General features: G+C 42.8%; 1 protein-coding gene across 1 annotated transcript in view; it reads right to left on the reverse strand.

The window, feature by feature from the left end:
* Window positions 1-2,476: 2,476 nt before the first annotated feature.
* Cog6 (component of oligomeric golgi complex 6) overlaps window positions 2,477-24,366 on the reverse strand; it is a 43,290-nt gene continuing 21,400 nt past the window's right edge. The window contains exons 12-19 of the mRNA XM_051157124.1: window positions 21,662-21,753; window positions 19,881-19,998; window positions 16,907-17,038; window positions 16,427-16,594; window positions 13,680-13,787; window positions 12,873-12,926; window positions 10,480-10,559; window positions 2,477-2,826 (exon numbers count right to left, since the gene is read on the reverse strand). Coding sequence (XP_051013081.1) covers window positions 2,679-2,826; window positions 10,480-10,559; window positions 12,873-12,926; window positions 13,680-13,787; window positions 16,427-16,594; window positions 16,907-17,038; window positions 19,881-19,998; window positions 21,662-21,753 — 900 coding nt within the window. The 3' untranslated portion in view covers window positions 2,477-2,678. The remainder of the gene's footprint in view (window positions 2,827-10,479; window positions 10,560-12,872; window positions 12,927-13,679; window positions 13,788-16,426; window positions 16,595-16,906; window positions 17,039-19,880; window positions 19,999-21,661; window positions 21,754-24,366) is intronic.

Genomic DNA, 24,366 nt, shown 5'->3' on the forward strand with positions numbered 1-24,366 from the left:
TTCTGTGCCTTCTTTTCACGGGCCTACTCATCATCTTTTGTGTCTTCTTTGGGGAAATGCTTAGGCAGCCTGCGCATTGGAGTTGTATTTTCCACTCTGAAGACAGGTAGTCGACACCCCAGGCCCTTGTTAAATATATGGTATACAAAAGGTTTTCTTGATTTTCCTTTCGTTTATCGCCTCTCCCGACCCCACAATGCAGGGTTTCCCTGTAGAGTCCTGGTTGTACTGGAACTTGCTATGTGGACAAGGCTAGCCTCCAACTCACAGATCCTCCTGCTTCTGGCTCCTGAGTGCAGGGATTAGAGGCGTGTACCACTATGCCTGGCTTGCTTTTCATTTTATTTTTTACCTGTTTTTTTTTTTTCCTATTAATTCTTTGAGAATGTCTTACAATGTGTTTTAACATATTTATTCCCCTCTGCCAACTCCTCCCAGATCTACCCAACGCCAACTCAACTTCATGTTTCCTCATTCAACCCCCTTGCGTTGTCTTGTTTTGGCCAACAAATCTTGGGTATGGGCTCTGGCCATGAGTGTGGTAAATATACCAGCTCACTTCCCCCTCAAAGGCCAAGGGGGGGGGGTGCTCACCTCTCCTTCTACTCTGGGTTTTGTCTGTCTTAACTTGCACACGTCTTGCCCTTTAATACACTTTAAAAAAACATTTGATGAAATCCATCCTCCTGTCCCACTGGGTGTCATGGAATGAAAACCCTTAATGAAGTGTGTTGGGGGATGGTCTGATGTGTGTATGTACATGGGGGGTGGGGAACTCTTGCTTAATGCAAGACCACAAAGACTTATAACAAGTTCTTTATGGTTTTGGCTCTAACACTCGGAGTCTTCCACCCACTCTGAGTTCATTTTTAAATATGGTTTGAGATGGGATGGACTTATAGTTGTTCTATCCATTTGTCAAATGGGCTCTTGAGCACTGGCAGTCTTATTTGCTTATTAAACATTAACTGTGTCTAGATATATAGGTATACTTCTAAACTCTAATTTCCATTTCAACCACAGTCCCGGCGTGTACCGGTGTATACCCGTTTCACTTGTTGCTTCATGGTGGCAGGAAAATTATCAGCCCTCAGTAATGCTCACACTTCCCATTTTGGATGTGATGTTCCTCCTCCTGGGCTTCTGACTCTGCACCTGACAGCAAGCCAAGCCATCCCATAATCACCAGCACGTCACTGATGCTCTACACCAGTGCTGTGTCGTTAAGCTCTGCTGTTCATGGATAGTTGGATGGAATGCATTTCCATTGGACATTGTCCCCTTACTCTGGGCCCATGATGGTGGCAATACCACATTGTTTGGAGTAGCGCTACACTGTGGTTGGCTTTAAAATTGGTTTGGCTATTTGCCACCTTGTATGTGTCTATACAATATTAGGAGCAGCTTGTCGATTTCTGAAAGAAAAAAGGCAGACTGAGTTTTATAGGGAATGCACGATCTGGCCCCTGGGAGTACTGCCACCTTAAATTAACAGTTCTGCCCTCACAACATGTATTCTCATGCACCAAGCCACCTTTAATTAGGTTTTATTTATGCAAATCAACACAGTCCAAAATACAAAGCTTGACATCTAGCAGGCCTAAGTCTGCTCTAATGTTGGCCTTCATAGCCTCCCATTTTTACATGCTTCTCAGCTTAATACCGCACCACATCGCTCTGTTGTACTGCTGCCTTCTCAGTATTTTCTCCAAAACACATCTGTGAAAATTATAAAAAATACTGCAAAGAATGTTGCTTCAGAAATAGTTTAATATATTAGGAAAACCAGATAACAAGAAAAAATATATTTGTCTTTTAGCAAACAGAATGCCAAGTACATCAATATTTTTTCACAGTAGAAATAAATCACATACAATGTAAGTTCCTCCCATGTATTATGTAGTTTTGATAAACCTATCCCATATATATTAATTGAAAAGACTAACATGACAGATGGACACAATGGGCAACATGTCGTTACTATGTTCTGAACAAACCCTACTAGTTTGAACCCAGAACAGAGCTTGTGGGTGTCTAGACTGAGTGCACACGGCATGGGGAATACTCATTGTGAAACACAAGGCTTCTACCGTGCAGGCCGTCTGCACAGAAAATGTACTGCAGGTCTCTCCCTCTCTTTTCCAACCTTTCAGCTGAGTGTTTGTTTAAACATGTACACACCTGTAAGGAGTGAGGCACTGGGTGTGAAAGTAAGCGGAAAGGAGAACCAGCCTGAACCATGCTTTCCCCTAACAAGCCCTTTCACACTGATTTGGTGGAGAGAGACATGGGGTAGGTTCAAGAAGCTGTTCATTACAGGGAAAGTGGAGGAAGCTTCATGAGGGGACATCAATTACCCATAACAGCTGCAGTTTGGATGTTACATGGTACTTAGAACGCATCGTACTTAATCCTGAAACCTTCCGTCTGACTTTCTGCCTCCATTTATAATCCAATCAAAGGACCTTTAGCAGCGGCAGCTAATGACCAAGAGAACTTTGCTGCCTACAGAGGATACACAGCAGTAGAGATTCAAGTCAACATTGATATACTGACCTACAGTCTCATACAAAGAAAAGCGTAATTCTCAATCTTCAAAGTAAAGACTCCTAGATTAAAAACCCAAACCACCCTTGGTGTTCCCAGGCAGCAATAATCTGCAGATGCCATCCAGATCATCAGGAGAGCAGTGTCTTCACCTGCTCGGGCGACCTGTGTAGGATACTCTCTGGATCTTTGTATGCGTTGACTGGGTTCATCACGGCTGCATACACTTCCCCATAGGCTCTGAAGACCAGCTCAGTAGACTGCTTTACAATCTGCTCCCTGTTGATGAGCAAACAAAACCAGATCCTGACATGAGCACAAGAACTGTAAGAACACGTGTCTGAATGACGTCATGCTTCATCTCTATTGTCTACTAAAGTCTTCCTTATAATATGTAGCCTCTAAAAGCCAGGGCTGCGGCTTACCTACTGCTTGGTCACCAGGACTAAAACAGGGCCTCACATATACATGTTCCTTGACTTAGGATGGGCTTACATCCTTATGAAACAAGCTAAGAAATATGGAGAAGAAAAATGCATTTACTACACCTAACCTACCAAACACTGCTACCCAGAGCACCTTAAATGTGTTTAGAAAATTTAACATTAGCTTAGGGTTGGGTCAACTCATCTGACAAAGTCAGTAATAAATTATTTTGGTTGTCATACACATGTATGCAATGAAGTCACCAACAGCAGACCCTGTTTTTTCAGCTGTCTTTCCAGGATCTACGCTCTTTATAATAATGCCAAAAACAATACACGTGTAAGACTCCGTGGTTTATAAATAAAATAGGTGGATGGAAGCAGGAGAGAAGTCCACCCCACGTTGACCTGGCTCTGATCTATCCTTGAGTTAAAGCAACATGACAAGTTTTCACAAGTTGCTAAAGATTGCAAAGTGAGTGAGAAGGAGGGCATGTTGGGTCAGTGCTCCAAGCACGGTGCTGTGATGCTGTCTGCATTCTGCTGGGAAGGAGGATGGCAGGAGGTTGAGAGGTACAAATATGGCTCAGCAGTTATGACCATTTGTTCCGCCATCATGAGAATCAGAGCTCAGATCCCAGCACCCTTGTGACTGCCTAGAATCCTAATCCCAGGAGGTACTGAGACAGAGGACTTGGGGACTTGGCTTCAAGCTAAGGCATGAACATGTAAGCCCAAGTTCAGGGAGAGACCATACCTCAAAGGAATAAGCAGAATAATAAATCTTAAAACATAGAAGCAAACTGGGTGGGGATCTACTTAGTCATTGAGGCTTCATGTGACATACTGCCTGGTGAACGTTCTTGTAGTTACTGAGCTTGCAACAAGTCTACCAAAGTAACGTCAAAGTTATTTTTCATAAGTGAAACAGCCAAATCATTACGAGAAGATATTTAACAATTGTTTTATATATATATACATTTGAAAACTTCCGCCCCCCCCCCCTTTAGAAGCAAATTCTAGCTTGTCACTCAGAGTAGATGATGGGTGTTGGGCTGGCCACAATACTTATTACCCAAACCTCATACTTCATAGTTTGCCTTCAATCTGACTATAACATAAAGAATATATGGAACCAGAACTATGCTGGTATACAAAAGCTTTGAAATCAGAATAAGGCACAATATTGCATATTAAGCATTGTTTTTAAAATACTTAATAATTGACAGATATAGCATACTGAAAAAATCTTACATAATTTGCTTTCAAGTCCTTATTATAAGAAAAAAATAGAGAAACTGAGTTATAACTCGGGCCAAATTTCCAAGCTAAATTAGCTTTACAAAGTCAATAATTTACAATACAGCGGAAAAACTACTAGTTTTCAAAAAAGAAAACCAGAACAAAGCTAAAAACACAGATAAACAGAACCAGGCCAAAATGACCCAGCAAGATAATTTGTTCTGAGCATTGGTATGTGATAGCCCAGGATTTTCCATGCTGCTCCTTAGTTTAAGAATCAATATGAGACAAGCAAAGATTTAAAACTGACTGTGGAACTGAGGAAGAGGAGAGGGTAGAGGGTAGAGGAGAGGGTAGAAGTAGTGCCAGAGGAGGAAGAAGGCAGGGCTCCCTTGCCCTCAGCTCAGCCCCAGGCTCAGCAGAGCCAGAGGGAGTGGGGATTCCCTGCAGTGAGCCCACCTGTAATCCTCAAGTAAGAAGCAAGAACTCTGACAGTGCAGGATGTGAATCATAACTGCCAAGTCCATACACTTTCACTAAATGTTTCCCAGTGATTCTACACAGCACAGTAGAGGGAAACCAACTGACCAACCAACCAACCCACCCACCCACCCACCCACCCACCAACCAACCAACAACCCACCAACCCACTAACCCACCAACCAACCAACCCATCAAACAACCAACCACCCACCAACCAACTAAACTATACTATGAAGGAATTCTGAAGGCTGGAACTTAAGGCTGTGTGACTCACTGTGGTTACCTTGACAGTATTTTATATTTTCTATAAAGTATTGATTAGACAAATCTTTGTAGACCACCCTCAGCATTTAAACTATACCATTCAATTGACTTTTAATACCTATATTCATCTTAGTGCGCACATGCATACACACACGCACGCACGCACACACGCACGCATGCACACACGCATACACACAGGGTGTGGGCATGCAAACATGGACATGGAAAGAGTATTTGGAGGAAGTGTAGTTCTTAAATAAGTCTGTTGGCTATCTGCATGTTAATGCTTACTTCTGTAGTGCTCAAATGACTTTACCTCTCTTTCATTTTGAAATCTCTACTAGCCTTCCCTTTTAATTTCTAGTAGGAATTACACTGTAAGCTCACTCTTTATCTTGGAATGCTTCTGTGTCTGTCTATATACCATACTGTTTGTCTTCCTGCCTTGTGTCAAGTTATCTTGCTAATTAGCAACATCATGTATGAAACAGTTTCAAATAACGAGAATCATTATATTGACAGGTTATTGACGTCTAAAATGGAAAAGCTTGAGAGCCTGGGTAACTAAATCCAAAGTGATCAGGAAATCACCTAAGTCCAGCTCTGTGACCCTTTGGGAGCGTGTGACTCTTTGCAGGGGAGCTTCTTAGCAGTGCTGTGGAGAACTGGTTCTAGCATGCTTCTAGCCAAGCTCACGGATGCTGATGGGAAGCTATGTGCTGGATCATTTCTGTAGCATGATTTTCATAAGGAGAAGGGTTCTAAGGGCCAGAGGGAGTGCACTTCTAGTAAACTGCTGTTTTCCAAACACAGCAGGGTAGCTGCTCATAGGAACGCAGAGGCAAGGGCTGCACACACAAGGCCAGGCGAGCCACTGGGAGAGCGGTGCACAATATGAAACTCCCAAGCAGCTCCTGGCAACTGATGGCTGCTGGGAAGGGAGAGTCAGTCTTCTTCCTGGATGTGGCCCTGAGAGGCTGCCCACGCTCCCGCAGATGAGCCTACACCCAGCCACATGCAGGCAGCACGTGGTGGACTCAGGAGGTTTTAAAAAAGAGCACATGAAGTTAAGAGGAAAAAAATCAGTTGGGGCTGGGGAGGAACTGGAAGTGGATTTGATCAAAACACATTTGCATATATGAAACTCTCCATTTTAAAAGATTATACAAATGGAGAAAATGTTATTGTAATAAAAGGTATTGTCATTTATAAAGTCAGACCACTAACTATCCTGGTCTGTCTCTGCTACCATAAAACCTTGGCATCAGTTTACTAAATGGTACTGCAGTGCACCCAAGCTAATTTTACAAAAGCAAAAACTCGACTCTTATGTGGATACAACATGATTATATCACCATCCTAGATTCATTTCTACAAGGAAACTCCTAGATGCTAAAGCTGGCCACAGAACACTTTGCAGAACGAGGCAGCATGCCCTGGGGTTTGGAAAGGAAGGGCCAAATATAAGAAGTTACATTTACATAGGCTAATGTGCTCTGTATAAGGAAAGCCATGACCTTGGGGCCTTTTCAGGCATGCAGGCTCTAGCACTTAACACACCTACACAGTTTGAGACCTTTACTCTCCAAAGAGCACACTCATCTTCCACCAGCCTCCTGTGGGGCCAGGCTTAGAAACGCCCTAGTCCATCTCAGTTAGAGTGGCTGGATCCACACCTATCTTTATAAATGATCCACCCTGCGGACCACACAGCAAATAGAATAAGCATGAAGCTAATTTATCCTTGAGAAAAATGAGTGACCTGAGGAACAACTCTACATTTGACCAAAGGGCAGCATCATTTCATTCCTTGTACTTCAAAATGTTGAACACGAAGACATTGTTTGCCCAGTTACAAATGTCAAAATCTTCAAACTCTTAATACAAATCACTAAGGAAATGCACAGAGAAATCATTCCTATTAAAATATGTTCATGTAAATTGGTTGTACTTTAAACAGTTATTTAAAGCACTGAGCTACCAAATGAATTGCTTGCTTCTAGAATCAGGGAGCTTGTTAATCAGTACTTAGGATTCTCGTTGCCTGACAACCCAGTACAACTTCAGCATTGCCACAAGCCTACTGCTCCTAAAAATAGCTTCTTTCCACATTCAGGTTCTGAGCTCACTCAAAGTGAGCTTTCCTGGGCTGCAATCAAATGCACACCACTTAAGGGCTGTGGAGACAACACGTTGAGGAATACTGAGAATGCTGATGTGGGAACTTTGCCGTTGCTGGTTTTGTTTTTGAGAGGGTCTCTATTTAGCTGTGGCCAGCCTTGAACTTGTTGCATGGATGAGGCTAGCCTCAAGCCTGCAGAAATCTGGCTGACGTGGGCTCCTGCGTCACCATCCCTGACTCCACAACTGTTAACAAGTGCCGTCCAGACTGGGCCACATGCTCTTCAGGCTTTGCTGCTCTATGCAGCAGTACCGTATGCACTGACCGAGGCTGTCATGAAGTGTTCTTCTCGTTCTCCTGCTAACACCTGGTCTAATTCCCCTATGTTGACAGAGCTATTTCAGCTATATTAGTGCTAGCACAGCCTGGCTCCTGTCATCCTTTTCATTGTAAAGTGTCTTTTGCACTCAGGGTGTGTGTATTACAGACCGCAGGCAGCTGGGCCATGCCTTCTCATTCAGTCTGAGGGACCCCTGCCTTTCCATTGGCGTGCACTACCCTCTACATCCAACAGCAACCTAGCAGGCTGGACTTAGTCTATAGTCTTGCTGTTTGTCTCGTCTTGTTCCATTTGCACTTTCCTCCCGCATTCCTTGTTTGCTTCAGAGACTGCTGTAAGGTTTACTGTCTTCCCTTAAACAGTGTTGCACACCCAACAGAGAATTCAGTAGCCCACGTCACTATAGCAGTGCACTATAGCACTTCCCTGTAAATGGTCCCCCAACTCACTTCCATGTCCAGCCTGCGTTCAGCCTGAAGAATTCTTTAGAACTCTGAGGTTATTTTCCTTCATTCCGAAGAATTTCCTTTATTATCTCCATGAGAGCAGTATGTTGGTGTTTATGCAGATAGTAAAATATATTAATTTTGCTATAGCTTTCGAGGGTTCTTTCGGTATAATTTTGCTTTACTGGGACTAGGAACTGAACGCAGGGTTGCCCATACCCTAGGTAAGCTCTCTACCACTGAGCCCAGAGGACCACACAATTGGTACTGGCAACACCACCCTGTCTTCTGGTTGTACTGTTTCCAACCCAAAGTCAGCTCCTATAAACAGCGACTCTTCCCTCTGGATGCATCCTTCAGATTGCTGAGTTCTGTTAGGAAGGCAGTGAGCTGATGCAGAGACGAACATGCTATTTATGCGAGTCTCGAGAAGCACTGGCCACAGGCCTCCACCCACCCATCTTTAACCCCTGGGAAGGCTTGCACTTCTGAGGTCTCTGCAGCACTGTCCAGGCTGTAGCTGTTTTCGGCAGATGGGCTTCCGGAAGTTATTCTTTCTCTCATGTTTCTTTTCCTTTACTTAATTAAACGCTTGTTTTAGAATGAACACAGGTGCTAGTTGAAAGAAAAACATATCCCACTTCCTTCAAATCAAAACAAACCAGCAAAGCAAAAACAAAGCCCAATTCTTCCACTAAGTTCATCCTTTTACTTTTAGGAAATATAAGAAAAAAATTTAACCTAAAAACAAAATATATCTTTAATCATATACCCTGTCATATATGCTCATTTAGAAGCATGTACGCTGCCCTTCTCTTAACTTCTCTATAGAACATATTCTGATGCTGGCACAGTCCTAAGGTTCTATAGAACTCAGGGTGAACACGGGAGTCTGGCATCAAAAACAGCAATATCGTTCTAAATCCATTTTGTTTTCCTATTTCTCCCTCTATTTTCTACATGGTCTTTACTTCCTGGTCCTTTAAATCTGCTCAATAGTTTTCTTCAAGATTGAATGTCCAATCAATCTCCTTTGAAAGCCAAACCTTAAGACAAAAAAGTGAGAGTGGAGCACTGTGCACATAGAGGGTTTAGCGCGTGGAGTGCATCCGATTCAGCCACTTTTGATACACAGTGACCTTTTCTTCATGTCAAGGCAAGTCACGCTGTCTACTCACTACCATGGCTTTGACATTGTCTACTCACTGCCGTGGCCCTGGCCACCCTGTCTACTCACTACTGTTGCCCTGGCCACCCCGTTTACTGACTGCCGTGGCCCTGGCCACCCTGTCTACTCACTGCTGATATTTCAGCCTTAGGAAACAGATTATCAGCGTGCTTACTTGGAGACTGTATGCTTTCAGGAGTTTGCAGTGTTTTATTCACATTCAGTAGCTATTTTCTACATTCTTAATAAAAATGTTGCTCCAAGTTTAAGTGACATTTCAGTGTATCATTTCCCCAAAGATAGAAGGATGTGGTCTAACCCTTCATCACTGGTCTGGTGCACTGAAAGTACTTAAATCTTGCCTACTAGAATAGCAGGAAAAAGATGCAAATTTAGTATTGCGTAATCTACTTGTAGAGAATTTTATTACCATATTTTTTGGACTATAAGACACCTGTGATCATAAGACACACCCAGTTTTTAAAGCAGTAAGACAAGACCAACAGTAAAAACAGCAATCAGACCATAAGGCACACCCTAATCCTCCTCCCTTTTGTGTGTGTGGGGGGAGTGTGTCTTATAGTCTGAAAAATATGGTAATATTTTCCTTAAAACGAAAGATGCCAACTTACAGAACCCCTTGCTACTTGTAACTGCACTATTGTGGTGTCTCAGGGCATTAGATAAGTCTAAAGAGCGGTTTCTTTGTCTTGAAGACACTGGTAACAAACATGATGGCTTGACAAACGTTTTTCCACTTTGTCCTGGTGAGTAAACAGTATACACTCAGTGCAAAGCACATGGCAAGTTTTAAAGTCTGGCCTGGTCAAAGGCTGGGGGCATGCTTCTTTGTGCCCTCTCTCCTGCTGGGCAATGACAGGCTGTGCCCTGTCGCCCTGCTAGTGTGGACCCATGTGCCACGGCAGCCACGCTCGTGTGCTATGCTCCAAACCATGATGCTCAGGCCCATCAACGACATTTTAACAGGATGAGTTTACCAGGATGTAGCCCCACTCTAAATCAAGGAGACATATATACCACTTAATAGTTTTGTATCACAGAAAACTAAGATGCAAAGAACACCGTAACATAGTCATCCACACTGCAACATATGTATGACATAATCCATATTATCAACGTTGCCTTGATGGGATGACTACTCAAAGGAATTTGATGTTATGTCTATGTAACTCTGACTGTAGCTAAAGCAATTTAAAATCATTACCAAAATAAGATTATATATTAATGAGAGATTTGGAAGGGAAATGTAGGAAAGAAGTATGGACAAGGTTAACTCCTTGGGGTACTAAGACAGGAAAACCACTGAAGACTATAGCTCTTCAAAGGCAAAACCTCACTCCTAAAATTAACTTATTTTCAAGACAAATGTCTGATGTTTAAAAATGTATGAGTCTCCCCACATCCTAGGAGCAGACACTTACTTCACTGTGGCACTGAGCAGGGAGTTGAGCTGTGGCATCAGCAGGTGGTCTGGGGCTGAGAGGTAGCGATCAAACTGAGCCTGAGAGAAGAATGGGACATGAACTGTATGGACGGTTAAGGAGCTAACCAAAGCCACTTCTGGGGAGCATTACAACTTCAGAAAATCCCCCATTACAACAGTCTAAAGATATTTGCTCAAATGAGCATCTCTTAAAACATAATAACCGAAACACCCTGTAATGCCCATATAAAACATACGTGGACCTGGGTTTGAAAAGGTAGGCAGGGCATAGTGAATAGACAGTGTAAGTTTACACACAACTTCCATTTTGTGTGTACACATGTTACTCTGTGCACACATTTCAGACTTTTTAAGTGGGTTCTGGGGACCAAGCTCAGGCATGCTCTCAGCCTTGTGAGGGGCACTTTACTGACTGAACCATCCCCGAACCTTACCAATAACTTTCTAAGAAACTTAGGCCTTTTTAACTGAATCTGAAATCCATTCATTGTCATTAGAACTTTCAAACATGAAATTCCCTCTGACATTCCAATTTGCTAGTACAACTTTTGCATAGTGTATACAGTATGCGTGTTCCTTCCACGTGGAGTCTTTTACCAGGATGCAATGTGCCCTATCTGCCTCACTTAGGGCTCTAAGCTGCTGACTAACAGCAGGACTGCCGGTTCTGCTGCCTCTTTGGCATGGTGCTATCATAAGCATTACTTACTTTTAGCCCCAGAATATGGCTGTGATGGTTAACGTAACTGTCTGTCTGGCAGGACCTGGAATCACCTGGGCAGGAATCTCAAAATGGACTGTCTAAATCAGGTGGGGCTGTGGGCATGCCTGTTAGAAATCTCCTTAACTGGGGGTTAATTGTGAGAAGACCCACACGGAATCCGGGCAATACCACTTCATTGGGTGGGGCCAAGTGAACAGCAGCAGAGAGGAGTTGGATATGTATGCACTCACTGCTCTCTTCTTCTGACTATGGACTGTGTGTGGCCAGCTGCTTCAAATCCCCATTGAGGCAGGCAGTTCTTTAACTTGAGTTAAAACAAACCCTTTCTCCAGTAACTCGATTGTGAGAGTATTCTATTCTAGCAGCAGGAAAAGAAATTAAGACAGTAATATACAGGGCATCTCTGAGATCAGAGTTATCTAGAGTCCTTCTATTTTGTTGGGAATTATCTGAAGAGCTCAGCACAGTGGCAACTGCAGCAGGCAAGCCTCCAGGTTCTGGAAAGCTGGCTTCCTGGGTGAGCAGAATTCAAGAGTTAGAGCAACGGGGCTGCTGTGAAACCTGCTGAGTTTCATTTATGAGTGACAGGGCTACATGACTTACAAGTCATGCCAAGGGGAGGTATGCACAGAACATATATGCACACCTACAACTTAGGTCAGAAGAGCACGCTGCCCAAAGTGGTGCTCATGCTAAAAGGAAGGAGGAAGCTCCTGTGTGTGTATTCGACACTGTGGACATGGGTATTAGTGTACGCGTGAGTGTGTGTATGTGTGTTTAGAAGTGTGCATGATGTATAGGTGTATCAATGACTGAACTTGAGTATGTATTAGTGTGCATGCCTTTATGTGTATGAGGGTGTTTATTTGTACATACATGAGACTGTAAATGTATGTTTAACTGCATATGCTTGAGTGTAGGCACGAGTGTGGATACATGTATCGATGTGAATGTGCTTGAGTGTGTATATACCTGTATGCATGTGTGTGTGTGTGTGTGTTTAATGAGTTTACATGTGAGGGTATGAGTGTGTTCATGTGTGTCCTCTGTCTAAATATGCATGTGTGTGTGTGTGTGTGTGTGTGTGTGTGTGTGTGTGTGTGTGTGTGTCCATGCTGTACAGTCCTGGGGACTGAACGCCAGGCTGCGTGCATGCCAGGCCAGCATTCTACTACTGCTACAACTGGAGCTGCTCACTGAAGAAGTATGAACTGAAAGCTTCCCGAGTCTCCTGCTAAAGAGTAACACGCTATTCTAAACCCAGGGATCAGGTTCAGTTAGCATCTCAGAAAAAAAAACAGGTTTAAACCAGCAAGCATGGCAATAGAAAGTCTGCAGTTCACAGCCTGAGTTCCCAACTGTCACCACTCCTGTTCTCCGCCAGGTGAGGAACCAAACCCTGAAAATGAAGAAATCCTGAACTGTACTGGTGACATGATCGAGGCCTGAAGGAAGATTCCAGTAAATGGTAAATCCTAGTGAGAGCTGATAAAAAGAGCACACACATAGGGGTGGTTACTGGGCTCAAACTGAGCGCAGAACATCAAGAGAGAAAAGCTGTTGCCTAGGACACCTGGCTATCACCAGATGCTGCGGCCAGCACTGCCTGAGTAGATACACTTTGAGATGCTTTGTTATGCACTTACCATTGCAGCCTTCAGTGCCACAGAATCCAGGTTAGGCAAATTGGCTAAAGAACCCTATAAGAAAAGTTATAAAAATGGCCTATTAGAAGAGTGCTAAAGTTCAGAAAATCACATAGTTGCTTTCAAAGAAAAGTGTTTTCTCTTAACTGCAGTACAGTAGGGCCATAAATGAACAAATTATCAACAACAGAAATGCTGTCACACTTGAGATTTACTCAAAGCAAGAGAAGAAAGTGACAAGCACCTGGAGGACGCTGGTGAGGTGTGGAGGGCGTGGCCCTCTTAGGGAACACAGCAGTGGAGGGCTGGTGAGGTGTGGGGGGCATGGCCTTCTTAGGGAACACGACAGTGGAGGGCTGGCAGGGCAGCTACTGTGTGATAGGGTTTCCCACCACTCTAGGACCTATTACTATTAGGGTTCTGTAAGATCTTTTCAGTTTAGAACATTTTCCTTTAATGATCTGCTAAGTTAGATAGAGGAAAATATTACTTGTATAGCTAATCATGCCTTCATTCGGCTGAAAATGAAATGGGACTTTAAATATTCACTAGTATGAACATCTTGTATACTTTATAATACTAATTTCTGTGTATTTACATCTTGTGAAACTAATTCCTTAATATTTTCCTTCCTTTTAACAGGAAATATTTGCATTTCTCAGGCACTCTCCTAATCCTATGGCAGTTACTATAATTAAGCCTGTCTCAGCGGAGGATATGACCATAGAAGGCAGCTAATCAGTGACACAGTCAAAATTGAAACCTAGAGTCCATCTCCAGGAGCCAAGCAGGCCACCTGGTACTCACCTGATCAGGCCTATGCTGCTGTACAGTATTGTAGATGTAGCTCAAGCCAACTCTTGTTAAAACGTAAGATGCTTGCTCATTTATAAGAGTGTCCAAATGGGCTTCAATCTAAAACAAAACAGCAGAAAAAATATTTCCATGAGCATTAGCAGTGACAGCAGTGATGGCAGGCAGAGCACGTTGGAGCTGTCGTGATTGCCTTGACTGGGTGCAGCCAAGTGGTCCCAAGGCAACCTGCACAACAGTTGCTTCTTCCCTCGGAGACAAGTCCTCCTGCTCCTTAAAAAGCTACAGCTGCAGACGGTTCTAGGACTGGCCACCCACGGAATATGATTGCTTCTTATCTATCTCAAAAGTCACAACTGTGTAAAGTAAATGACTCAGGGACGATGAGGGTTCGAAGCTGCATGCCGAGCCTCTCCATTCCCTGGACAGCACCACTGCTGAAGAAGCCTGGTGCGAATCGGCACTGCGGAATGAGGGCAAGCAGCCCAACAAGAAGACGCTCTTCCCTTGCACCAGGTCCTCTCTCCCCTTCCATACCACGGAGTGCTCCCAGTTGTACCAACATCTGCCAATGGCACCGAGCACCTGCCAACCCTCATTTCTGTCTCATGTGAAAGCCTGCCTACTTCTAGCAACTCCAACACCTGTATTCCCCAAGGAAGTACAATTAAAAGCCCGTACTTCTTTGATTTACTGAAAACCAAAGAAAAGTAATTTGTTCAAATATAAGCATTTCATGAAAGTGAAAAATAAAATAGTTAATGTTAACAACCAAATCACTGAAGAAAAATAGAAGATAAAGACCATATCAAAGAAACAGCTTAGAGAGACTTAGAATAAATTGGAGAACAGATTCATAATATAAGAAAAGAAACAAGTTAATGAAAAGTTTGAATCTTCAAGTTGAAATGGCTCTCAAATGCCAAAGATGGGAATAACAGGAAGAGAAGAACGTCTCAACTATTGTAGGGAAGTGTCTGAACCCAGAGGAAAATCCTTACAGGCTTCTAGGCAGACAGGCCTGGCCGCTCCAAAGAGGAGAGCCAGGCTCCCTGGCCTTAGCCGCAGAGCTCGGCAAAGCTGAATGGGAGCAGGAGGCCATGAGACAACATGGGAACCTGAGGCCCTCAGCCCAGCAGCATGACCTGGGTCTCTGGAGGACCGCGACGGACCATGACTAGAAGTATGTGTGCAGAGTCCAGCTGACACATAGAACGAGGGCGGTGAGAATAAGAGACCCTGGACAAACTAACAAACTCCATTTAACAGACACAGACCTTTGTGCCGTGTGGAAAATGCACAGAACACTGACAACAAACATGCAACTACTGTAACGCAAAGCAATGAACATTTGAGAAAAGAAGTCTGACACAAATGGTAGAGATTTGGGTTTGGAGTGGTGACAAATATAGAAAATACATTATGAAGCATATTAAGTCCTTGGAAATGAAAGTTTCTCAAGATAGAAAACTAATCATTCTCCCTTACATAGCTCAGCTATCAGCAGGATTTGTAGTCATACACTTCAAGACAGCAGTGCCTAGCCAAGAGTTTAACTGCACTGGAAAGAGGCAATCTCCTGCCTCAGGCTGTGTGTGGGTCAGGAAAGCCAAGGTGATCCTGAGGCAGGAGGAGAAGGTCATGAGGAAAGTGGGAAATGGAGAGAGGACTAGGAGACATAGATACGTACGGGGCCGGGGGGGGGGGGGGGGGGAGGTGAGGGACTGAGAGGGAAAGAAAGTAACTGGATGGAGAGGCCGTGCGAGACAATAGATGAAGAGAGAGCACAGCAAACACGCATGTATGGAGAAGCCATCATAAAACTTATTCATTTATGTGCTAAAAATTAAATTAATTAAGAAGTTAATTAAAAACTCAAGCCTCCCCAATACCTTAAGTGGCATACATACCAGCATTTAGAGATAGTAATGTAAATTCCTAAAGACACGAGTGTATAGGTAGGTGAACGGGAGATGCCAGGTCACAGCTGTGCCTTTTTACAACTCCAGCATTATTAAGACTTTTGATTATTCATCATTCTCAAATATTCTTAAGTAAATTAGAATGAGAAAACTTACATGTATCAAAAGCCACTCCTCAGAAAAATGCAAAGCAACAAATCAAACTTACTGTATCCACTATCAAAGCATCCATGCCTTTGGTAACAGAGCATCCGGGGCCCCTTGCTTCAGCCTTGTCTCTTTGAACCTGCATCTACCAGTCATTACATCAGCACTGGAGGCCGAGGGTCAGGCACCTTACAAATGGCTGACTTAGCCATCAAATAAACTTTGAGAGACACCACCAGCTGGCTTATGGGAGCAGTGACTGTCAAACAAACCAGACTTTTGCCCACCCTGCGTCTGTCCTCTGTATTACACGCTACATGTGCTGCACGGCCTGAGAAATACACTGTGCAATACAGCACAACATCCGCACACAGCACTGAGCACACAAATGAATCAGAGAGCTTCCCGAGCCCATCCCACACTATGACCTGATGAAGTTCCCTAGCCATTTCACATTCTGACTTCTCTAAAGCTGAAAACCAGAAGTGTGTGTGTGTGTGTGTGTGTGTGTGTGTGTGTGCGCGCGCGCGTGCCTGTGCATACATCCTTCAAATAGACTAGCTTAAGGAACTTCTGGTATTAGGCGACTGACATTTGTCACAAGCCAGTAACGTAAAGCTATCATATTGAAACAGAAAAATCACAGAGAAGCTACTTTCTAGCAAATTTTACCTGGAACTGTAGCATCTCCAGGCGCCTGTCTGTGAATTCAAACAGAGCTAGTGTTGTCTTCATCATGTACAGTGAGTTGACCATGAACGTGGCCATGTCAGCTGTGCCTAAATTGCTGGCTGACACTGTACACATCTGGAGGAGAGGATCCAAGACACACGACAAAACCTGTAAATAAAAAGGAAATGAGTCCTTTATTTCTTTATCAGGATATGGTCCTGGACTTAAAGCCTTTCAGAATTAAGTGCCAAACTAACTGGAAGACAGACAGTCAACTTAAAGTGCATGAAGAAAAGATTTAATAACAAAACCAGAAAACTTAAAAATGAGCATCAAGTAATTCCCCTTTAAAACTAAGAACTGATTTAATATTGAGAAAAACCAACAATAAAGGGATTGTCAAAGCATATGGTTACACATGCCAACATCTGACTGAATGTCTAACAGTGTGAGGAAGCAATCAATGAACTTACAAACTACCTGCACAAAGTCAGCCTGCCGAGCATCCAAGGGAACCACAGAAGAATCATGTGACGCCAGAACATCCCGCAGCAAAGTGAGTGTCTGACTCAGGGCGGAACTGGGCCCAAGGTCAGGAGGCGGAAGCTCAACCTGGACAAAAAGAACAGTTTACCCGCTGCCTGTGTTTTCTTCACAAAGTTTAAAGCATTTGGAGGGCCTGGGATAAAAACGCAAATGTAACACCATGGCATGTCTAATACATTACAACCTCACAACCTTTCAACAGTTGATTTTGAAGTATGCCGCTCAGAGTGACAAGGATTTTGTTAGTCCACCCCAGAGTTACTATTACAATTTTCTATGTTAAAGGTCAGGAATTTGAGAAAAGTTGTTCACTTGAGTTGTAGAATTATAATTGTTACATATTGAAAATAACCTAGTTTTATTTTGTTTTTAGCCTAAGTTACGAAAATAAAGAAATCCACACAGCAGCTCTCGACTCTATTCGTCATCAGGAGGCACCGGAGAGCTCCAGGAGTTTATCCATACGATGCTCATTTTGAAAAGCAATTTAAAGAAAATTAGTGCCAGTAACATTCTTAAGGGTAAGTTTAACCCCTCGATCTAGCACGTCAGACTCTGAAGGACTGGGTGGACTTCCTGCATGGGCTGCTGAACAGAGCCCGAGTTACCTCAGGAAGCAGAAGCTGGGCCTAACACATCACTGCTGCCCAGAAGGACCAGCAGAGGGCTCCTGGAACTTACTTCTTAATTTGATTTCTTTTTAATACAAAAAAAGAACTCATACAACTATGAGATTCTACCTATAAAACTTTAAAAGGGTGTCAGAGTACTTTTAACTTTAACAGGTAAGTATCATAAAGGAAGCACAGTTTGGCCATTAGAAGTCTGCAAGAAGCTATAGCCTTGTGTCAGGTAGACAGAAATATCAAAACTTTTAAATGTTAGGATTTATCTAAGACCTTCTCATGCATAAAAGTTAACAAATAATTGACATCAGTAGGAATAGCAGAGTGACCTATGAAAATTCTCTTTCTTTTATAAAAGAAAAGTCAACGAGATACATGAACAAACAAACAAACAAACCTATGGCCCCTGACAGGGAAAAGAAGGCAACAGAAGAAGAGCGCAGTCGCTGGGAGAGGCCAGGCAGTGGGATAACTGAAGACTTTGTATGCTCAAAGCCTAAAGAAATCACCTTTGAAGAGCCCAAGGGAAGACTGAAAACAATGGCTGCAACACACAGGCGTGATTAAACAACAATGCTGAGGGGAATAAGAAGACTCAAATGACAGCTTTACCACAGGGACTCAGGAACCAACGTGAGGAGGCACAAGAAATGGCACAAGAGGGGCCAACTGAGACCATCTGGTCTGTGGAGCAGAAAGAAATGGAACGAAATGAAAATGAACAGAGGCCCATGGGAATCTGTCACCAACGCCAGCGTCATGCAAAGCCCAGAAAAGAAAACGAACAAGGAGCAGGAAGTGTTTGAGGAAACAGTGGCGGATGAGCTCCCATTCTGAGGAACACTGGTCCGAATGGCCATGCAGGTGACTGAATCACAACATCCAATCTGCAATGGTCTTCATAGAGACAGAGCAGTTGTGGAGATGGCTCAGTGGTGAAGAACACGGGCCGCTCTTTCCGTAGGACCTGGATTTAATTCCCAGCACCCACATGGCTCATAACCATCTGTAACTCACTAAGATTAACAACCAGTGTTGCTAACAGTGTTAAGAGCGTAACTAGAATGCGCTAGATGACACATACATAAGGGTTGGAAGACATAAAATGTCAGCCAAGAATTCTATTTCTGGGAAATGAACTCTTTAAAAATGCAGGAGAAATTAAAACTATCAAGACAAAAATGTTTTTTTCAGTAGTTTTTGGTTGTATTTTCTTTTCCTCTTTGGGAATGAAGGTATAATTGTACATTATGTTGGTGGACACACAATGTAGTGTGTTGCTGTCTCTGATAATAGCAGCATAAGAATAGAACAGAACTGTATAAGAGGAAGAAAATAAAAGAAGTAATGGAGAGAAAGGGGAACAAACACTCAAGACATACAGAAAATAAGAGCAAACTAAAAGCCATCCAAAGGTAAATGGGTTAGATATACAGAAAACACGTGCAAACTAAACCAATTCTACTATCAGAAAGCCATGCAAATGCAAATGGTGAAAGATACTAACCAAAAGCAAAGACTACAGGATAAATAAAATTTTTTCAAAACCATGATCAAACTGTATGTTACCTTCTAACAAGCTGAAAGTAAAAGGGCATAAAAAGATATAGTTTGCAAATAGCCAAATGAAAGCTAGCACAGCCACATAATACCAAGCAAAACACAGTTAGGTCAAAGTATCACCAGAAATAAAGATAATTGTCTGCTAGTAAACAGACCAGTATGTGACAGACAATACAACAGGGACCTCCATGGAAGCATCTAGCACCAGAACTCAAATAAGAAGCTGACAAAAGGTGATTCCTGCTGCTACAGAACTCTGCTCAGCTTAAAACAGTAGATCATACGGGTCTCCCAGGCTTTGTTGTTTGCTCATTTACATAGAGTTTTTCTACTCACTTTCATAAACGTTTATGTATATGACACAGAAGACAACACTGCACCATTAGAAGGTGAAACTATGTAACTGCTTGGGAATATCTTGAATGAGCTCCAGGTTTCGCTGTGCCACATCAGCTCATACACAGTCCTAAGCTTGCCTTAGCTACACATATTTGTAAAATTTTGTGTTGAAAAATGTTTAAAATGAAAATCTTTAGAAGACAAGGAAGTGACAGTAACCTTGAGATTTTTCTCAAATTAGGATGAAGTTATGATATTCCAGGAAGACGAGCTATGACCTGATGCACACTAAACCTCCCCAATGTGAATTTGCAGAGAGAAAAAAACCCCATGAAAACGTCCCACTCAATGGCTGCAGCCCAGGGAAGCCGAGCACCCACCTTGTCCATCAGTTTACTCGCATGGAGACTCAAGCTATTGAAGAATATTTTTTTGCTTAGCAAGTGCATTTCTTCAATTGTCGTCAGTAGAGTAGCTGCACTGTTTCCAACAATGCCACTAAAAGCAAAGAATATTCATTCAGGTGAGAAAAAAAGGCCAGCACAGTTCATCTCACTACAAGCAGATCTAGATGTGGAAGCTGGAGACACACAATGGGTAAGACTGCTTGTTTTCAAGCTTGAGGGCCTGAGTTTGAACCCCTAGCACCCACATAAAAGCCATGTATGGCTGCACGTGCATGTAACCCCACCACTGGGGGCCCCAGAAGCCTTCTGACTAGCATAAAAGGCAAGCTTCAGGTTCCTCTGGGCATGAGGCAGACAGTGATAGAGAAGTCACCTGACATAGACACCACAGAGAGAATAGGGAGGGAGGGAGGGAGGGAGGGATGGAAGGCCAGAAGGAAGGGAGAGGGAGATACTGACTGAATGACCTAGGCTACAATAGTGAGAACCTGAAACAAAAACAGAAACAGATTTAAATAGGAATATGTGTGTGTGTGTGATCTATAAGCTAAAAATAATCACTCTAGTTTCATATAAAAATCTCAGTTTTCCTTTCATTTGAGAAAGGAGATTAAAAAGGGAAAGAAGCAAATGAAAGTCTGAGCATCCATTGTATGAGGGTCTGAAATAAACCGTGTACATCACTGTTCAGAAAACTTCAGATTTCAGGGACTCGGGGTTTGGGTATGGAGATGAGTGGTGCTGGGTGGGTACAGGCTCAGGTACCTATTCCACAGCACTGGTCCTAAGCATTCTGGGTAAGGTTTGGTCAACCTGTACCGGGTCCCAATACTTCATCACATGTTTAACAAGGCTGTGAGTCAGAACTGACATCTGTGACATGCAAACACTTTCTAGCACAACAGACGTGCATCTTGATTCCAAAGGGAAGTCTCGTCTGAATTTTAAGAAAGACAGTCAATAGCCCTGAGTGATTTGCTTAGATTGCATGACAGGGAATTCTTTTCATTAAAGCTAGCACGTCCTGTTAGCAACACATCTCCAAGCATAGCTACTCAACACTACACAGAGGCCTAGAAAGCAGCACATACAGACTAACTGCAACAATCTACTATTTTGAAATAATTAATCACATTAGTATATTTGGCAATATTCAATTTTCTATTTAAAAAGGTGATTGTTAGATCCATCCAAAGAGATTTCTTATTTCTTTGCAAGGAGATAAGTATGTATACTTATTTTCTCCACTGATATAATAGTGAGATTTTAATCTTAATATTTTTAGATAAGACACATGGTTTCCAATCCTATAAACTTGATTTTCTGAAGAGAAGATAAAGCTATGTTTGTTTTATCACTCATGCAAAACTAAACACTAGTAAAGACATGAGAACATTGGTGCCCAGACAACACAGTTCACTCATTAGGTCCCAGCCTACGGGCAGAGTGGCCTGGTGGTCATGGATCTCATTTACTGACATGGAAAGGCTTACACTGTAGGTTTATTTTGTTATGCACAGTGTGTGTGTGTGTGTGTGTCAGTGTGTGTATTGTGTGTGTGTGTGAGTGTATGTGTATATGTGTGTGGTCATTCACAGAAATGGAAGGAGAGAAAAAAAGAGAAAAAGACAGCCGCCAAGGCACACAGGCACACTGCATGCCTTGTTTCACTTGTGATGCACACAGTAACATCAACACTGTGTCCTGACCACAGATAAACACCCCAGGGACACGTGTTGCACTGTTTCAGTTACCTGATTGTATGGTGGTAAAACTTGAGGAGGTTAGAAATTTTATACAATAAAACTGCCCCAGGTTCAGCAAGTATGACTTGTTCAATTCGAACCTATGAAAACATGAAGAAAAACACCCTGAACATTTCTTAAAAGTATACCTTTTCTTCATTAATGATGGGATATAAACAACATAAACATATTCAAGATACAATTTCATTAATGTATCAATCACAAAATGCTTTCTAAAGAAATTCTGTAAATTAAGTTATAATACAAACATTTTTATACAAACTCTTAAAAGTGACTGAGTCTCTGAAACATTTGACTTAAGGATATAATGACAGAAACTAGAGCAAGGCCACTCTGAGGTTCAGCACCACTGTGTAAGTAGAGCTGGTTAAGACTAAATTGCAAAAGCAACTGCAGCATTCCTAAAAACAGATGTTCAATCCGCAGTGTGTGTGTGTGTGTGTGTGTGTGTGTGTGTGTGTGTGTGTGTGTGTGTGCGCGCGCGCGCATGTGCACCTGAGAGAGAGAGAGAGAGAGAGAGAGATAGAGGAGAGGGAGAGGGAGAGGGAGAGGGAGAGGGAGAGGGGAGAGGGAGAGGGAGAGGGAGAGGGAGAGGGAGAGGGAGAGGGAGAGGGAGAGAGAGAGAGAGAGAATATTTTTTCTGTTTGTTCCTGTCAGCAGAGACTAGGAAACCCATAAATGAACATCCACATCTGTCCAACTGTAAGGCTACCTACCAGGACGAAGCCAGATCTAGTTGAAAATGAACTTACACTTCCCAGGAATCTTCTGATTAGCTCTGACCACCCGTTGCTTTCTCCCTTAGTCTGTTACTGATGATGCTCACACTATCTATTCTGTCTGTTCTTACACAGCTACTCACATGATCATCTTCCTGCTTTCTAAACACAGACAGTGTTTCCTGCATCCTTCAACCTCTGCAGGCACCATCTGCTCCAACAGTGTGCACAGCACATGCTCAATAAGCCCTTTGAAAATTGAGGTTTCTCTGTTCTTTGATTTCAGGATATAGATACTGTTAGCTGCTAAAGTTATTTTTTTTTTAAACCGTGTTTGTTTGTTTCTCTCTTATCCTGGCTATCACACAAATAATTGAGACTTTTATATTTGTTTAATAATAAGATGCACAGCACAAGAACTGAGCCGTTATTACTCTAATCTTAATCCTCTAAGCTAATTTGGCTTCTTCCCAGTGTACATCCCAGAGATACTTGTTCTTCATAGCTTTCCTAGTCCAGCTCCTTCTCCTGATGTCTCTTGGACCTCTGCCTGTGGCCCTATTTCCTCTTCTAACTCCTCCTCCCCTGGCTGGCAGGAAGTCTAGCCCTATTCTCTGCCCTGCTTATCCATCTGCCGTAAGCTGCTTTCCGGTATACAAGAGGGAAATTGGGGAGGAGAGTTTATACAACATCGAGACAGGAGATTCTCAGAAGAAGGCTTGCAACCAGATATAGGGGATATAGAAATCAGCATTTGAATTACACAATAACCTTATTCCTACAGCTAGCAAATATAACTGTATCTGAAACGTTTTAGAAAGAACTCTTTTTGTTAAAGATTTATTTATTTTTATTATGCATACAATGTTCTGCCTTGCATATGTGCCTGCACTCCAGAAGAGGGAACCAGATCTCATAACAGATGGTTGGGAGCCACCATGTGGTTGCTGGGAATTGAACTCAGGACTTCTGGAGTCTGTGTTCTTAACATCTGAGCCGTCTCTCCAGCCCCTACAAAGAACTTCTTTAGTTATGGACATTAATTTATTTTCACCTTTGTATGTTTATGAAAGTGAATCCTCTTTGGCAACAAGATAAGGAATGACATCTATACTTAACAACCACCGATTCCTTATGAACACCTCTCTGGATGTGCGTGCATGCATACATGCATGTTGCATGCGGGTGTGAAGACCCTTGCATGCCTGTGGAGGGGCCAGCAATCTGCATAAGGAGCCTTCCTTTATCACCCTCGATCTTGTCTTTTGGAACAAGGCCTTCACTGAGCTTACTGGCTGACTAGACTGCTGCTTACCAAGCCCCAGGGTTAGAATTGTATACTTCATCACTCAAAATGGTGTGTTTAAATCTTGACACAACTATTAAATTATAAGGTCATTAACTGGATGGGCTCCTCTGGGCGGATGGATGTGTAACAATAGCTCAGTTACCTGACAATCAGTCTTACAGAATTTAGAGACATCAAGAAAATTCTTATTGAGAACAGCAGAAGGGTAGACAGAGGAGGAAAGAAAAGAGGGAAGACAAAGAAATGGCAAATGCCCACCTCTTGTATCTCAGAGCTCTCGAGGGAAAGCTGCCCTTGGCTGTCACAGCAGAGACAGCAGAGACAGCTGGAAAAAGTGGAGAGTGACAAACGGCAAAGAAGGAAACGCCCTTTCTCACAAAGGCCACAGAAAATACCAGCTATTCAGTAAAACCAAAAGATTTGGGGAATACACAATTTTTGTTACAAGAGAAAAATAAAACTTAAAAAGGGAAGAGCTGTGATAGTGGCAGCAATGGGCTGCAAATTAGAATGGAAATGATGGTGGGGGACAAGACCTTGGAAAAGCTTGAGAACAGACAGGAAGCTCACGGCACAGTCCCGACACCCAAGCACTCAGTGACTCACGGTCCTTCTTAGAGGGACAAGGGGGGCTTAGGCAGATGCTTAAAGGGCAGATGGGCTAC

The sequence above is a fragment of the Acomys russatus genome, chromosome 15 (assembly GCF_903995435.1).
Source record: "Acomys russatus chromosome 15, mAcoRus1.1, whole genome shotgun sequence".
NCBI lineage: Eukaryota > Metazoa > Chordata > Mammalia > Rodentia > Muridae > Acomys > Acomys russatus.